The sequence below is a fragment of the Crocodylus porosus genome, unplaced genomic scaffold, assembly GCF_001723895.1.
Source record: "Crocodylus porosus isolate Cpor-Errol unplaced genomic scaffold, CroPor_comp1, whole genome shotgun sequence".
Classification (NCBI taxonomy): domain Eukaryota; kingdom Metazoa; phylum Chordata; order Crocodylia; family Crocodylidae; genus Crocodylus; species Crocodylus porosus.
The window spans coordinates 19,341,675-19,360,072 of record NW_017728943.1 but is presented as its reverse complement, the minus strand read 5'-3'; the positions used below and the strand labels follow the sequence as shown (position 1 = coordinate 19,360,072).

General features: G+C 48.8%; 1 protein-coding gene across 1 annotated transcript in view; it reads left to right on the top strand.

The window, feature by feature from the left end:
* The window catches only part of TBX19 (T-box 19), a 45,571-nt gene that overhangs the window by 16,056 nt on the left and 11,117 nt on the right, over positions 1-18,398 (top strand). The window contains exon 3 of the mRNA XM_019548839.1: positions 12,048-12,312. Within this exon, the coding sequence (XP_019404384.1) occupies positions 12,048-12,312 (265 nt within the window). The remainder of the gene's footprint in view (positions 1-12,047; positions 12,313-18,398) is intronic.

Here is an 18,398-nt window from a genome sequence, read left to right as displayed (position 1 = left end):
CTTCCAGGGGAAGTGGTGCAGGCTCCTAGCCTGGGGATTTTTAAAAGGAAGTTAGATGAGCACCTTGCCGGGGTCATCTGACCCCAGTGCTCTTTCCTGCCAAGGCAGGGGGTCGGACTAGATGATCTACCTAGGTCCCTTCCGACTCTAGCTACTATGAAACTACTTTTACATATCTTGATGTGTGGGCAGTCCAGGGGCTAAGAAGCCCCTTAGTTGGTAGCGGCTGGAGAACATATTATTTGGGAGGGCCGAGGGCTGTTGCAAGGCCAGCACACACTGGTGCTGTATGTGGCGGTGGTGCTGGGTGCAGTGCCGCAGCAGTGCGGCATTGCAGTAGTGCTGAGTGGCACCAGGCACTTCAGGATGGCAGCACCATGGTGCTGCTGCTGTTGCTGGCCACTGCAAAATTAGTTGGGAGGGGCTAAGCACCTTTAGTCCTGGCCTTCCACCACCTATGACCTTAGCCATCTACAATTAATGTGTAACAAATCCCTTTAAGTGTTTCACATTTTAACTGAAGATTCGCTGTGGTCTGCTTGGGCTTCTGCTAGTTTCCTTCCTCATTTCCTGTGAAGACATATGTGGCATAAAGCTGGGTTCCATCCATAACTGATGAACTTGCCTATTGGATGAACAGGACTGCCGTTACCAGGGTCTGGTACAAAGCCCATGGAAGTCAATGAAGAATGCCCACTGGCTGCCTCAGGCTTTGAATGAGGCCCTCTTTCCACAAAAATGCACGCTCACTGAACATGCTTCCTGTGCAGTACATTTGTGCTCCCAATGTCTAGAAGTAGTTTTGCATCATGGACTGCTTTTGTTTTCTTGTTTTAAGTGTTTTTTGTATTCGTTACACATTAGGCTGGTTTGCACGTGTTAATGTACACACAGAATAGCAACACACATACCTTGTGTTTATCCATCTTGTAAATCAACCTACTGTTGCTCCATACCTACAATGCATTTTGCCTTAAAGCTTTGGCAGAGCTCAGCTCCTGGGCTTACTTCTCCTTACCTACTCCTCCACCCCTCCTTTTGGGGGATTTAAGTTGGGAGCTGGTATAGTTTAGCACAGTCACCTGGACCTGATTTATGTTTTCAAATTATGAATATACCAGTGATTCCAATATACCTATTGTTAACACAAGTTCTTGAATGAGTGCCAATAAAATCTTTCTGCCCTATGTCATCCCGCTGTATCAAAGAGAAATGACATTTGCAACACTTTTAGATAGTTTTCAAACCCTTAACTTTTAAGAAACTTTAAAGCCAATACATTTTTGGAAAAGAAAAAAAAAAAATCCATCTTACTGCCCTGTAAGATGAAGAGAAACATCAGGCAGGAAATGGGATGGCAAGAAAGAGAAGAGAAGCCAGTCCCAGCAGCAGAAAGGGTGCAGTCAGTCAGGCAAGTGAAGCCCAAGGTGGTCTGAAGATGATACACAGGGGGACTGCAAGAGAGAATAGGAGATGGAACAATATTCAACAAAAAGGAAGGATACCTAGGAGATAACCTGAGCTTCACACCACACCAGGAAGAGTCAAATTGCTTATGTGACTGGAGGAAAAGAAAAGAGAAATTTTTAACTTACTAAGAAAAATCTAGGGCGGAAAAGGGTCCTCATGGGAACAGAGGAAAATCCACAGATTTTTTTCTTTATGCCTCTACATATGACACTGCCTGATTCCTGTTGGAGTGGATCAAAGATGCCAAGCTCCAGAAGATTCTTAGAAGAATGGAGGCTCAGGGGAACTTCAGTAGATTTTGTTCTGGTCCTTGGAGCTTATGAAATTGAAGAGGTAGTTCAAGGGCTCATGCTATGAAGATGCTTTAGGAATATCCACTCACTGAAAGTCATTCATAGAAAGAGGCCTCTCCTTGATGGATGAACTTCACTTGAGTACCAGATAAGACCCATATGGGGCACGGCATGCACCTGTGGCACAGGGAAGTCCATGGGTCAGATCTGGCCCACAGGCCCCTTTGCCCATCCCCTCCTGCAGCATACCTGATCCAGCAGCTGCTCCAGCTGGTCTGGGACCCACATTGCATGCTTTGTGGATCCTGGAATGGCTGAAACAGGCACCAGATGTAGTCAAGTAGACATTGTACTGCACATAGTTGCTGCCCCAGCCGGTGTGCACCACAAGTGGTGCTTGCTCTGGGATGTGTGTCACACAGAGCCTGCTCCAGCCAGTTTGGCACCCAATCTGCATGTGGTGCTTGCAGGCATGGGTCCTGGACTAGCTGGATCAGCCACTGTGTGCAGCTCAGTCCCAGAGCTGTTCGGGCAGGTATCCATTCCACAAGGCTCCTATTCCAAGCCATGCTGGGATCCACACTCATGGCTGACTGGTGCCACCCCAGCAACCAGACCATAGCCATCCCCCTGCCACCAACACTCCTGCTGCCATTTGTGGTCAGTCACCATGCCCCCACAGTCTCAGGAGGCACAAATCCTTCATGCTTTGAAGGCCAACCTGAAGAAGTGTAACATTAACATCAATACTAGGGAGACTCAAGCACTGAAAAGTCCCCACTGGCACCATGATGTACAATAAGGCATCAATCATTCCCGCAAACTCACTTTGCTATGGAGGCAGATGGATGCGACAGACGAAGGGGAAGAGCTGTGACCCGATGTCACCAGGATTTACTCCTACCTCCAGTAACTATTTGCCACATCTGCAGTCAAACATGTGGACCTCAAACCAGACTCTTCAGTCATATACTGACTCATCAATGATTTCCCTATTTACTGGAAGACTCTCATGATTGTATTGTATTGAGGGACTGCTATCCACAACAACTGATAAGCTGCTAGTTCAGGGGTAGGCAAAAGTATGGCCCTCGGGCCATATTCAGCCTGCCATTTGATTGGATCTGGTCTGTGGGCAGGTGAATGGATCTGGCAGGCACCTGCCCAGGGCTGCTTCTGGAGTGCTGGGTGCTCTTTCTCTTCCTTTGGGCTGAAGCTGCCACCAGCCTGAACCCATGTGTAGCTGTAACACACCTCTTCCCTTCCCCCACTTTGCCTGAAGCCCTGGCCTGGAAGCTGTTGGTCGCTTTTGGGGCAGCTATTGATGTGGCAGGAATCTTCCATGTCTGGACTGTGGGAGAGAAGGGGCACTAAGGCTGCAGGCAGGTGGATGCTGGCCACGGGGCTGGTGGTGGAGCATGTTAAAACGGCAGGCGGGTCACAGACCTGGGAGAGAGGGACAGGGTGGGGGGGACACAGAGAGGTGTGGCCCTTGACAGGTCACCAAAAGTCATTAAGTGGCCTGCCAATCCAAATCATTGCCTACCTCTGTTAGTTCAACTAAAACTGGCTTCCCTGCCATCTAGTGGCTAGGTGTGATGCCTACTGACAGCAACAAGCTTGATAGAGCAGTTTCAGAGTTGTTAGGATCAGAAGGGACTTAAGTAGATCATCAAATCTGATCCCCTGTCCTGGGCAGAAAAGACCGCTGGGGTCATATGAAAACCCCCAAGGTAGGGGAGAGCACCACCTCCGTTGGGAGCCCATTCCAGAGCCTGGCAATGCTTACCATGAAGAAGTTCTTCCTGATGTCTAACCTGAATCTGCTCTCCATCAGTTTGTGGCCGTTGTTCCTGGTTATTCTAAGGGTTGCCCTGGTAAACGGAGCTTCTCTGATTTCTTGCTGCCCACCTGTGGTGAATTTGTAAACAGCCATGACATCACCTCTCAGCCTTCTCTTGCAGAGGCTGAAGAGATCCAGGACCCTCAGTCTCTTCTCATAGGGCCTTAACTGCAGGCCCCTAATCATATGAGTGGCCCTCCTCTGGACCCTCTCAAAGTTGTCCACATCCCTCTTGAAGTCCGGTGCCCAGAACTGGATGCAGTACTCCAGCTGTGGCCTGACCAATGCTGCACAGAGGGGAAGATTATGTCCCCTTCTTTCCATGGTGTAAATTTATTAGAATCAAAATCCAGGGTAAATGGCTCTATGAATTGTCAAGTGTATGTGTTACATCACAGGGGGGTGAAAGCTGCAGGGATGGTGGCCCCTGGTGAGGCTGCAAAACCTGCCAAGTTTCAAGGAGATGAGGTGCAGTTCCCCCCAAACCCCTGCACTTAAGTTGCTAACAGGCAAAACTCATGACATGGGTGACACTGTGTATTAAGCAAGATGAAAGCTGCAGGCTTGCTAGCCCCTGCTGTGGCCGTGAAGCCTGCCAGTTGTTGAGGAGACCGGTGCAGGGCTTCTGGGGCCCTGCACCCCTAGCTGCTGACAGGCAAAACTCGTAACATGGGTACTTGTGCAACTGACTGTGTCCGTCTTGGGGCAGTTGATTGTCTGTATTGATTATTTCCTCTCCTTAATCTGTGGTTTAGTAGGTGTTAGTTAGATGTTAACAAGTTAATTAGCAAAGATTAACACCTACCAAAAAAGCCAGACTAAGGAGAGGAAATAATCAATACAGACAATCAACTGCCCCAAGACAGAGACAAGTGCTTGTGCAACTAACTATGTCATGAGTTTTGCCTGTTAGCAGCTAGAGGTACAGGGCCCCACGGGCCCATCACATTCTCATGGATGGGGGGGGGGTCCCAGAACCCCCCCTGCACCTATCTCCTTGACAGCTGGCAGGTTTCATGGCCTGAGCAGGGGCCACCACCCCTGTAGTTTTCACCTCCCTGTGTTGTAAGACATACATGTGACATGAGTTTTGCTTTCAAGAATTTGGGGTGCAGTTCCCCCTGAATCCCTGCACCAATCTTCTTGAAACTTGTCAGGCATCATTCTCTCAGCAGGGGCCACAACTCCTGCAGGTTTCATGCAGATAGGACAAAAAACAACAAAGTTATAGATATTTCATTGATTTTCCCCATTATACCATATGGCTGGATCTCCAAGGTGGCTCCGAAGCTTCGGAGCAGCTTCAGCTGGATCGAAGTGGGAACCCAGTCTGGAGCTCTGGATCGGATTGCTGGCATCTGAAATGGCTGCCTACTCACACAGGCCTAATGGCTGGGACCTGCAGCACCAGGAAGGCATGGTGGAGACCCCTGGAGGCATCGACTCTGTAGTGCGGAGCAGCAGCAAAGATTCCTGGAGGCAGTGGCCAGAGTAGTCAGTGCTCCCTAGCATACATTGCAGCCTAGCAGTACTCCCCAGCCTCAAAGAGGTAGCAGCTGTGGTGCAGGCCTTCCTACCCAGCACGTACTACTTCGGCTGAGCCCCTGGAATGGAGTGGCAAGCCCTAACAGTGAGGAGCAACTGGGCCTCCAAGGTGTGCCTCCCTAACCAGCACTGGCTATCTCGGTTGCCTTAGCTGGTAGAGTCCCTGGATGGCAGCCCTGGGCAAGTCTTCCTTCCCAACTGGCTGGGCTAGGTGGTAGCTCCCTTGGTTAGTTTGCCTGTGACTGTGATCTGTTTTGCATTATAATTAAAGTTTAACAGTTAAGTTTTCTTAAGTTGTATGTTTGCTCCTCTTTTCCCTTGTAATAATTTGTTTTAGTTTAACATTTGCTTGCAAGGGGTGAAGTTTGTTCACATTAGAACACCCAGTTAACTTTATTTTCCCAATTTCTGGCTGGGGGCTCAAGCTAAATTAGTAAATGAGATGTAAAGCCCCAAAATTTGAATCTAGCCCTGGTTATTGCCATGCAAGTCTGGAAGAGGGGTTAGAGGAAAACTGACAGAGAAAAGAAGGCAATCGCTAAAATTGGTGAGATCAGGAGTTAAAAAAACTATATAGTTGGTGACCTAAATTTAAGAAAGGAGAAATATCATGGTCCAGGTAACTGCAGACTTATTTGTCTGAGCAGAGTTTAAAACAAACTTTGAATAAAAGAATAAGTAACAGATATGGGAGTGTAGCAAACCTAACTCCAAAGGCAGCCATGATGCCCCCTGGTGGCCCTGCAACTTCTGTTCCCACTCCAGCTCCTTGGAGTACCTTCCCCTTTTACCTTTCCTGCCATGCCTTGATGTGACTTAGTGTTTTGGGACCGCAGCATCCCAGTATGAGCATCAGTTCACCTCTATGGCTCAAGCCTAGTTGGCACCAGTCCTGCCCACAAGCCCTACATTGCTTTCAGGGTGTTAATCACGACCTCCAGCCTCCCCCATAGCCACACCCATTCCTTGCAGGTGTCACTCAGTTGCTGTTTACTTTCTTATATAGGTTTTGGCTCTGTTGGCCTTAGCCTACAGGTTACTCTGGCTGTAGACTTGTAGCCTGGGCCCACTTGCTCTGGCTGGGCCTTTGTCTCAGCTTCTCATCAGCCTCAGGCCACCTGTATTGCTTCCTCTGGGCTCAGGCTCCAGCTCTCTCAGCCTCAGCCTGCCTCTGTCTTGTGCCCCTGTCCCTGGTACAGCTCAAAACCTGGTGTATCCCTCAGGCACCCCTGTGTGATTTCCTTACTATCCCTAGAGCCACCACTTTGTCCTCTGGTTTAAAACTAAAACAGAAATGCAAGCAACCACTTCCCAATAAAGCCTCAAAGTACCCCCTGGGTCACCATGCCACTGCAGAAGACTCCTCCCTGCTCACTGGCTTTCTTAGCTCTGAAAGTACTTGACATGGCCTGCAGCTCTCATTCCTTGCCAGCCTGAGCTGGCAGGAGCTCTTTCCCTCAAAGTTCACAAAACTGCACTGACCCCTCTGTCTCGATGACCCAGAATTATATCTCCTGGGGTCCTCTCCTGGTCAGGTGCACTCCTGCCTGGCTACAGGTCTGACCTCTCAGTCTCCAGAGAAGCCGGCTGCTGTCTCTCTGGCCAAGCTGCAACAGCTCCCTTGCTGCCTACTCAGGGCTCTGCCCTGTTGTCCTATTATTAGGCAGCTAGCCACACAATAGGCACTTGAAGTTTATAGGTCTCTGGACACTTAATCTCTTGCGGAGAGCCCCTGTCCAGCTGCCTTCACTCACCTGGGGAGAAAGCTGCTGTGGTTTCTCTCTTAAAGTAACAGGGGCCTCTGGATCCCTGTTACAGGGAGTAAACAAAAAATAGCATAAAACCTTGATTTTTATCATGGGTAGATTGTGACAGACTAATCCAGTATGTTTCTTTGATGAACTGATTTTTCTTCAAACAAAGAAAATGTGTTTATTTAATCTGTCTGGGTATCAGCATGTGTGAGTACTAATACTTTTGGAGAAGATGGGGATTAGTACAAGAACTGTGGGTCTGGTAAGGAAACAGCTAAATGGGAGATGACAATGAGCTGTACTGCAGGGAAGTTGCTAGTGGAATTCCTCAAGGGATCAGCTTGGAACAGATCTTTTCTAATATTTTCATTGATGACTGGCACAGGAAGTGGCTAATATGTACCAAACTGGAAGGAATTGTCAATACAGAAGAGGATCAAAATATCCTAGAGGAAGAACTGGATGACTTTTAGGCCTAGAATAATAAAAGCAGGGTGAAATTGAATTGTACAAAGAGCCGTTTCATAGTTAGTAGGGTTGGAAGGGACCTGAGCAGATCATCAAGTCCAACCTCCTGCCATGGGCAGGAAAGAGTACTGGGGTCAAATGACACTGGCAAGGTGATTATCCAGTCTCCTTTTGAAGACCCCCAGGGTAGGAGTGATCACAACTTCCCTTGGAAATGGTTCCAGATCCTAGCCACCCTAACTGTGAAGTAGCGCTTCCTGATGTCTAGCCTGAATCTACCCTCTGTCAACTTATGGCCGTTATTCCTTGTTACTCCCAGTAGTGCTTGAGGGAACAGGGACTCTCCCATAGCCTGCTGGTCCCCCTTGGCCAGTCTGTAGACAGTCACCAGATCCCCCCTCAGCCTTTTCTTGTGCAGGCTGAACAGGTTCAGGTCTCATAGTCTCTGCTCATAGGTCCTGCCTTCTTGCCCCTGATCATGCTAGTGGCCCTCCTCTGGACCCCCTCGATGCTGTCCACATCCCTCTTGAAGTGCGGCGCCCGGAACTGGATGCAGTACTCCAACTGCGACCTGACCAGTGTCTCACAGAGTGGGAGGATCACCTCCTTGGACCTGCTCATGATGCATCTGTGGATGCCTGACAAGATGCAGTTAGCCTTCCTGACTGCATCCCCACACTGCCGGCCCATGTTCATCTTGGCATCAATAATGACTCCAAGATCCTTTTCGTCCAAGTCACTGATGAAGATGTTGAACAGTGCGGGCCTGAGGACCGAGCCCTGGGGGACCCCACTGCCCACATCTCTCCAGGCTGAAAAAGACCCATTCACCACCACTCTCTGGGTGCGGCCCTCCAGCCAATTTGTGACCCATCTGACCCTGTAGGCATCAGCACCACAGTCGCCTAATTTCTTAATGAGAATGGGGTGAGAGGCAGTGTTGAAGGCCTTCCTAAAGTCCAGAAAGACTACGTCCACTATGACACCTGCATCCAAGGCTTTTGTGACCTGGTCATAGAAGGTAACCAGGCTGGTCTCAAATGAACCCATGTTGGTCTCCCCTAAGCATCATCTCCCTTGCTGGGCCCTCGCAGATGTGCTCCTGGATTATTTTCTCAAAGAGCTTCCTCAGAACTGAGGTAAGACTAACGGGCCTATAGTTTCCTGGGTCGTCCTTTCTCCCTTTTTGAAAATGGGGATCACATTGGCCCTTTTCCAGTCCTCTGTCTCCTGGCCAGAGCCCTATGAGTGCTCGTAAAGCCGTGCCAGGAATCCCACAATGACCTCTGCTAATTCCCTCAGCACTCTGGGGTGGAGATCATCAAGACCTGCTGATTTGTACACATCTAGTCCCACCAGAAGTTCCCTGACTAGGTCCTCACTGACCCTGGGCCTGGCAGGCAGTCCCTGCTCAAAAAGATGGAGGCAAAGAATTTGTTAAACAGGTTAGCTTTGTTGTCTGGTGTGACCACCAGATTTCCTAGCGTATCCTGCAGAAGCCCTACATTACCTGGTACCTTCTTTTTACCTCCTATGTATTTAAAAAAAGCACTTCTTGTTATCCTTGATCTGGGTCACTAGTCCCAGTTCCATCTCCACCTTAGCCTTCCTAACAGCCCGTCTACAATCTCAGGCAACGGAGGTATAGTCTTCCTTGGTGATGGTCCCTCCCTTCGCTGGGTGTATGCCTCCTTTTTAGCTTTGAGACATTCATGGATGCTTTTGGTGAGCCATGGGAACTTTTGAGCACTCTTGCCCCCTTTGATCTGCATTGAGATTGTCACCCTTTGGGCTTGGAGGATCATCTGCTTAAGGAACAACCATTCTTCCTGGACTCCCAACTCCCCTCCCCTCCCCTCTGGGACCTCAGTGCCTCATTGCAGTCTGCCCTCCTGAAGTCTAGGGCTGCTGCCTTGCTGCAGGCCTTTGATACCCTGTGCTGGATGGTGAATTGCAGTAGGCAATGGTCACTATCGCCCAGGTAGTCGAGCACCTGCAGTCCCCTCACCAGATTGTCACCTGTGGCCAGGACCAGGTCCAACAAGACATCTCCCCTGGTGGGGCTGTGCACCTCCTGGGTTAGATGGAGGTCCTGTAACTCAGCTAGGAACCTATGTGAGCAGTCAGACCTGACTGACTGCTCTTCCTGGCAGATGTCTGGATAGTTTAGGTCCCCCATGATGACCACGTCCCTTGACTTAACTGCCTCTGCAAGCTGACCTGAGAATTCCTGGTCTAGCTCTTCCCCCTGGTTGGGTGGCCTGTAGTAAACCCCTACCATTAAATCCCCTTGACCCCCTTGTATATGGACACAGAGCATTTCAGTCTGCCCCTTCTCTGACCCAGTGCTGTTTGTTGAGGATGTGTATTGCTCTTTGCCATAGAGCGCCATACCCCCACCTTTCCTCCCTGTTCTATCACTCCTGTATAGCCTATAGCCCCTGATATTTACTGCCCAGTCATATGCTGGATCCCACCAAGCTTCAGCGAGCCCCACTATGTCTGGGTTTGTGTTAGCTAGTAGGAGGGCAAGTTCCTCCTGCTTGTTCCCCATACTATGAGCATTAGTGTAGAGGCATTTAAGGCTTCCTGAAGGTGCATGCACCCCCCGCATCCCAGGACTATCTGGACCCTCTGTCTCTTACCTGGGTATTTCTTGTGCTCGTTGCCTGTCTTGGCTGGGTTGTTCTTGTGGGTGGCTTTTTGTTTGGAGTTCCATGGCTCCCTCCGTCCTCAACTTCCCCTTCCCCCGCTGGGCCTAGTTTAAAGCCCGCTGGAGGACATCGGCCAATCTGAAAGAGAACATGCACTTACCTTTGGGGGAGAGGTGGAGCCCATCCCGCTCAAGCATGTCTCTTGTCCTGAAGTATGGGCTGTGGTCCAAAAAGCCAAAGCCTGCCTTGAGACACCATTTCTGAAGCCGTAGGACTCATGGTGTCATCTGCATCTGCTCACTGGCAAGACAGATGAGAAGACCATCTGTGCCCCTATCTCCTTCAGCTTGCTCCCCAGGACTTGGTAGTCCTTCATCAAGTGATTGGGGCTGCTTCTGCCTGCATCAGTAATGCCTGCATGGATTAGGACCATGGGGTAGTAATCAGTGGGCCAGATAATGGCCGGGATCATCTCTGTCACATTCTGAATCCTCACTCCAGGCAGACAGTAGACCTCATGTGACATGGGATCCTGGCAACAGATGGGATCCTCTGTACCTCTCAGGATGGAGTTGCCTATGATGAGCACCCAGCGTCTCTTCTTCCGGGTCAGCTTGCCTCCTTCAGCCTGTTCTGCACATAGACTGACCCCTTCTCCAGAGGTGTCCTCCTCTCCTTCCTCTTCCTCCAATGCTGTCAGGGCCTCATACCTGTTCCCCAGTTGGACTGGGGGAACTGGTACTGCACCCATTTGTTGCACCAACAGTTGTGCATCTAGGGACTAATAATAACTTCTGCCACGAGCCAAGACCTCATCCACTGGAAATGACTGAAGAGTAAGAAGACCTGGGTATACTAGTTAATCCAGGATGACTGCAAACTACCAAAGGGATGCAGCCATGAAAAGGGCAAATGTAGTCCTAGGATGTATCAGGTAAATTATTTCCAGGAGAAATAGGAAGCATCCTGGTACTGCAAGGCTCTGTTAAGATAGTCTGTGGAATCTTGTGGACACTTCTGGCTCCTCATGTTCAAGCAAGATGGATTCAGACTGGAATAGGTACAGAGGATGACTACTAGGATGATCAGAGGAAGGGCAAGAAAACCAAGAGCTTTTGCTCTGTTGATTGAGCAAAACAAAGGCTGAGAGGGACTATGATTTCACTCTAATACATTTAGAAGAGAAAAACTAGGTAACTTGCTATCACAGGAACAAATGGGTGGTAAATATTTAGGTTGGAAATTAGAAGTAGGCTTCTAGACATCAGGGAAGTGAGATTCTAGTACAGCCGTTCAGTGGGAGTAGTAGGGGCAAAAAGTGAGCAAGTGTTAAGATGCATCTTGGTGGATTCATGTGTGAGATTTTTGTATGTGATGAAGTTACATATGAGAGTCTGATCCAGGGTGTCCCTTTCATCTCCCTATGATTCTATGGTAGAAGTTGCCAGGGTAGAACTGGCATTGTGGGCAGGTAGCCAAGAGGAAGGGTAGTCAAAGGGGCTCTACAAAGGTGGGTGACCATAGGATTCTGCAAATCCTATTATGCCTGTCATCGTTGCATATGTGGTTCTGTTCTTTTTTCTGCCTCCTCTTTTTCAGCCCTCTGTTTTCTCTCTCTAGAGCACATTCTTGCTTCTGTTTTTCAGCACACAGCCCCAAGACAGTGAAAAATTTATGCCCACCCTTAGTTGTAAGGCTATACATAACTCCTGTGGACTCCAATGATTTTAGTAACAATGCACAAAGTGAAGACTTGCATAACTCTTTGTAGGCTGTAGGACTTTGCCCTCACCATGAGACAATGATGCCTTTCTCTTAGAAGGATCACTGTGAAATGAAAGGAAAGGGGTGTGGGGGAAGGGTCCACCTTTAACATCCTGTCTTTCAGCCAGAGTAAGCACGCTGTGTTTCTGGAGCTGCTCTGGGAATATCTGGTCTGAAACATGCTAGAAAGTTTTGGGTTTTTTTAAACTGGTTTTGATGAGGCTTTCCCTCCTTGTGTCTCTGTTATATTGAGCAGGCGGATGTTCCCAGTTCTAAAGATCAGTGTGACCGGCTTGGATCCCAATGCCATGTACTCCTTCCTGCTAGACTTTGCCCCGACTGATGGCCACCGTTGGAAGTATGTGAATGGCGAGTGGGTTCCAGCGGGAAAGCCAGAGCCACCGAACCACAGCTGTGTCTACATCCACCCAGACTCTCCCAACTTTGGGGCCCATTGGATGAAAGCCTCCATTTCCTTCAGCAAAGTGAAACTTACAAACAAGCTCAATGGAAGCGGGCAGGTATAGCACGATGTTTCCCATACACCTCTTGGCTTCTATTGCAAGCACCTACCAATCAAGAAATATCAAGGGTGCATTTATGCAATTAGAGGGGCCCTTACAGGCCTCTTCACCCACAGATGCCAATTATTCTCTGGAGACCAAACGTAAACAGGAATAAACAGGTCTTAATTGGCGCTTTCAGATTTTAATGGAGTTCTTGATGTCAAGAGAGACAGAGAGTGCTGTGGTTTACTTAATCATTAGGGGGCTTTTCATAGTTTGTCTTGTGTTCTGGGTTTTTTACATAGGACTTCAGAGAAGGGGAAAAATAGTCGTGGGTATTAGGTTTTTGTTGTTTTCCCCCATGTTGTTTGGTGTAAGTGGAATGTTGGCAAGAGTCAGATAGCAGAATAAAAGGCTGCTCCTAAATGAAATAATTACTATGTCTGCTTCTGCATCATGATAATTATCAATATTCTATTGAATCAGCTTTGGCCTTTGGAAAGAAACCACATGTACCAGAAATAAGCAGCATTCCCTTTGAAACCCCTTAAAAATGCAAACAGGAAAATTGTTTAGATTTTTTTTTTTAGATGGACCTGAAGGTAAATATGCTCAAGATCTTTTATTCACTTGTTTGTTTTGTACAAACTCCTACACTGGATGATACTTGTTTGGCCAGAGTCAATTCCTTTCAGGTAAATATTGTACTTCCTTGATTATTACCCATGCATGTGAATAGTTTCTTCTCTAATTTGTTTGCAATCCCTTTTTTTTTTCCTCATATGAACAGCTCACGAACTTTAGGACCATTAGCTTCAGAGCATCCTTGTCAGGTAGGAAATACTTGTCTTTGTTTTCACGAGTGAGGAGATGGAGGCAGAGAGAGATGACAGGACTTGTCCAAGATCACACCAGGCATCGGCAGGGGAGCTAAGAGTGGAATTAAGAACTGCTGACCTTTGCTGTTGCATCTTAACTGTAAACCATCCTTCCTAATGCCAGAAGAGGAGAAGATATGTTTAATGGGTTGGGGGGAAGAAATATCCTACAGAAAAATGTTGGAGGATAAAACAGACATTGAGAGTGGTTAGAAACAAAAAAGTGCCTTGAGAGAAGTGGGATAAATTTTGTAGCTGTCTTGGTCTGAGAAAGAGATGCACACAGCTCTTGAATCAGAGGTGATATCTTATTAGACCAACTAAATAGTAGCAAAAAAAAATTTGAGAAAAGTGGAGAATAAGAACAAAGGCAAAGAATAACTCAATGGAGGTATGGTATCCTAAGAGAGCACCTAAACCAGGGGTCAGCAACCTATGATCCATGGGCTACATGTGGCCCTCCAAGTGATCATATCTAGCCTAGTAATTTTGGTAGCAGAGGATGTCTACAGCAATTCTGTGGAAGGCTGGCATTGCGGGGGGAAGTGACAGCACTGCAGTGGCGGGGGAAGCAGCAGTGACTCTGACCAGGTCAGAAGTACCTTTTAGAGTTAGCTCCATTTAAAGTGACCTGCCACTTGGAAAGGTTGTTGATGCCTGATCTTCTCTGGGAAGCTACAGATGTTTGTTTTCTTCCTGAAATGCAAATCACCTGCCCTTGCCATTCCATGCCATTAATGAAAAAGTGAAAGGAGTGACGATGATGATGATGATTTAATATCATCATCATCATCATCATCATCATTATTACTATTATTACTACTATTACTACACACACGTACAGACTACTGAAACTGGGCACTTCATAGGTTTTGTTTCATAGATTCACAGATTGTAAGGCTAGAAGGGACCTTGGAGGATCATTGGGTCCGGCCCCCCTGCACCAAGCAGGAAAGATAACTGGGGGTCAGGTGATCCCAGCAAGATGACTGTCCAGTCTCCTCTTGAAGATTTCCCGGGTAGGTGACGGCACCACCTCTGGAGAGAGATTATTCCACAGTCTGGACACCCTGACTGTGAAGAAGTTTTTCATAATGTTGAGCCTGAAACGGTCTTCCAGGAGTTTGTGGCCGTTACTCCTAGTTTTACCCTTGGGTGCCCTGCTGAACAGGTGCTCACTGAGCCCTTGATGTACTCCCCTAGTGTAGTGGTAAGCTGCTACCAGGTCCCCTCTCAGCTTTCTTTTCTTCAGGCTAAAGAGTCCCAGATCTCTCAGCCTTTCCTCATTTGGCTTGCCGTGTAAGACTCTGATTATACAGGTGGCTCTTCTTTGGACTCTCTCATGCTTGCCCATGTCCTTACTGAAGTGCAGTGCCCAGAACTGGAAGTAGTACTCCAGCTGCAGTCTCACCAGTGCTGAGTAGAGCAGAAGAATCACCTCCTTGGTTTTGCTGGAGATGCATCGATTGATGCATGCCGGAGTATTATTTGTCCTACTGCCTACAGCATTGCACTGCCAGCTCGTAGTCATACTATGGTCTGTTATTATCCCTAGGTACATTTCGTTCATAGTGCTTAGTCAGTTTGGTGCTGCCAAGCCTGTAGGTATGTTGGGGGTTGCTCATCCCAAGATGAAGCACGTTACATTTCTCGACATTGAACTTCATTAGATTCTGATCCGCCCAACTTGCCAGCCTGTCTAGATCTGCCTGTATCTGTAGCCTATTTTCAAGCATGACCATGCTTCTTCATAACTTGGTGTTGTCCATGAACTTGGCCAGTGAGCTCTTCACCCTCACATCCAAATAATTATTTAAGATGTTGAAAAGTACTGGATGAAGCACTGACCCCTGCAGGACACTGTTGCCCACTTCTCACCGGGATGACACAGATCTGTTCGCTATGACTCTCTGGGTCCCATCCTGTAGCCAGCTTCTCACCCACCTGATTGTCTTGGAGTTAAGCCCACAATCCTCCAATTTTCTCATGAGGATGTTGTGGGATACTAGATCAAAGGCCTTTTGGAAGTCTAGGTACACAGTGTCAACCTGCTCTCTCCTGAGGTTACCCCTTTCCTTACCCCTCTGTGAGGATAAAGATTTGTAAAGTAACAAAGCCATCCTTGGTTACAAAGTCACGGCAAACAGCTGCAAGAGACTGCTGAGGTACTCCATCTATGTCCTGCAGCTTCTGTTTCTAAGAGCACTACTTCTCCCATCATCTGTGTGGGACCTGCTGACAAGCTCAAGCTGAGAGGAGAAGCAAAGCACTATAAAATTAAAAAAGCAAACAGCTGAGCAGCTCATTCTTAGTAGCAGCCTCCTGTGAACTAAGTGGGTTGTGACCCATCCAGATACTAGTAAAAAAAAAAAAAAAATTGTATTGGCCAATGAGTGTCCATTGTGATCTCAGCATTATGCAAAACTTGGATGATGCACATGGTCCAGATGGTCCCAAATTTTAAGCCCTCCCAGGATTGCCTCTTATATTTGTGCATCTCTCAGTGCAGTGTTGTCCCAGTGGTTTGGGGGCCTTGGACCCACCCAAATCATAAACAATTTACTGTTGCTCCTGCTAAGCTGGAGGTTTTGCTGGAGGTTCCTTTCTGTCCATGTAATCGAAACTAGGGAGGGGATGCATGTGTGGAGTAGGGAATGTCAGAAGGTGCATCTATACCAGGGGTGGGCAAACTATGGCCCACAGGATGAATCCAACCTGCCGGGCACTTTCATCCAGCCTTGCCCAGCCCTTCCCCCTGCAAGGGTGGGAGTGAGGTGCCTACACCCACTCCCAACATATCCTATTATGCCTCACTTCCACCCTCAGGGGTGGAAGGGCAGGCCCTGCTAGCATGGGGCAGGACTGTTGCTACAGGCTTTCCAGTATTCTGCTCCCTCCGGGCAGCAGGTAGGGAAGCTGAGGTCAGGGGTGGGGCTGCAGCTGGATGGGAGCATGGGGCTGGAGCTGGCTGCAGCACAGAGCTCGCACCTGGGAGGTAGCAGCAGCGAAGCTTGGGTGGGTAGGGTGTGGGTGTGACACACTCCTCCCATGGCACGCAGCCCTGGCAGGCAGCAGCAGCAGCAAGGGCGGGGTGCTCTGCTTGGCACTGGTGCCTGACTCCTGGCTCTGATTTGCATTGCAGGGAGTGCAGCCCCTGCCAGGCCATTTGTTTCCCCAGCACTCCCTGCACTGATGGGGCACAGGAGGGGAAGCCCCAGGTACTGGAGCAGGTTGGGGTGGGAAAAGCAGCTGGCTCCAGTGCCTGGGGCTTCCCTCCTGTGCCGCACAAATGCAGGGAGCACCAGCGAAATGAACAGCCCATCGGGGGCTGCACTCCTCACTGATGTGCAGCATTGGCCAGAGCCAGCCACCAGCACCCCACGTACTGGTGCACCATGGAGGGAGTGTGTGGGGGAGGGTCCCCACACCCCACAAGCCACACATGCTGACACCCTGCCCCCAGTGTTGCTTGCATTGCCTGCAGGAGAGTACAATGTGTTCCAGAGCCACACACCCCATCACAGACTTCCCCCCGCCATACCCTACCCTACCATACACATATGCACACAGACCCACCGTCCACCCTAACCCCACACCCCACCATACACATGTACCCTCCCAACCACATCCCCTACACAATATAAAAGACTAAGAATGTATTTTGAGTTACTATTCAGTCACCTCTATCTACAGGACACAAACACAAATCATGACAATATTTTTTTGTAATAAAATTTAAATATGTTATATTAGGTGTTAGATTTATAGTGTATGATCTGCTTTTTTCTGGTTCTAAGATGGCAACTCCCCCCTCCCCAAAGGAGTCTTTCTGGTGGGGTAAGAGGATGGACTTCTGGTGCAAAGGTTAGGCGTTAGGAGTGGGATTTCTGGTCCCAAGATGGCAACCATGATGTAGGGCACCTGTCAAGGGGTGGGGCTACCCACGTGGCCCTTGACAGCTCACCAAACCTTGTTATGCAGCCCTCCAGCCAAAATAATTGCCTGCCTCTGGGGTAATGGCAGACCACAGCATGGGAGCAGCAGTCAGGGACTATTTTAAAGTTTCCATATTGGGTAATAATTCCATGCCTCAACCTTCCCTCCATACTCAGCATCTGTTTCCCTCTCCTCCCATTCCACCTCTTTCACTGTGGCTGTCCTGAGGAAGCTGCAGAGCCACACCTGCCCTGCTTCAACTGGTCTGTGCAAGGAACAAGGCTCAGCCTGGGACAGCAACAGCAGTGATGGTGGGTGGGTTCTTCCTTCCTGCCACATCTGTCCAGGTCTTCCTTGCCAACCCAGGAGTGGGCACAAGGAGGAGAAATCTGCCTGTCATTGCCACAGCTACCACTGTCCCCAGCTGAGCCTGGTTCCTTGTGCAGTCTAGCTGGAGTGGGGCAGGAACAGCACTGGGGCTTCCCCTTCCCTGTGGGCAGCTGGAGACAGCAGAGGCAGTGGAAGCAGTGGGCAGGGTAGGAGGTGGATGGGAAAGGGAGGGATGTGGGGGCCATGGTGGGAGGGATTCTTTCCTGATTCATGGACTTTCTAATGTCCCTGCTGCTGATTCTGCAGTGTGGTCTGCCCATCCCAGTGGAGGGTGTAGGGAAGCTGGGAGCAGGGGTGCAACCCTGTTGCAGCACCCCTCCCTTTACAAAAGCCTGGATCCATCACATGGTTAGGGATTTCCAGTTTTGTGAGTTGGAGCAGGTAGACAGGGCTGTTTTGTTTTGTTTTTTCATTGGCCTTGCAAGTGTGAAGGGAGTGTTAGACATCCTCAGGGAGAATAACTAGCATGACCATCTAGTACTGTGATCTTTGTATGGCACGTTGTCTTGGGGCACATACACATGTTTGGACCCATTTCAAAAGAGGAGTGTTTCTAAAGGGCAGCAGCTGTTGTTGAGTTCTAACTGTTCCACCTGAATAAAGCAAATGTAGCAAAATGGTTTATACTGCTTTCCTTGAATTGTAGTGGCTTTGCTACATTTATCCAGCTAGCAGCTTGTCTTCATGTAACAGTTGGCAGGTGCTGGTTGCTTGTCCTTGTCGCAAAAAGCGGTTCGTTTCTTTGGAGGCTCGCAAAGATCACAGACACACAAACATCAGCCGGCACAAAAGGATGTATTTGTCTGCAAACAAGGTCAGAGTGGGGCATTGATGCCCAAATCAGCTTCTGACAAACTAATTGTGTTTGCAAGCGGAATTTATCTTCTCTCTCCTGAG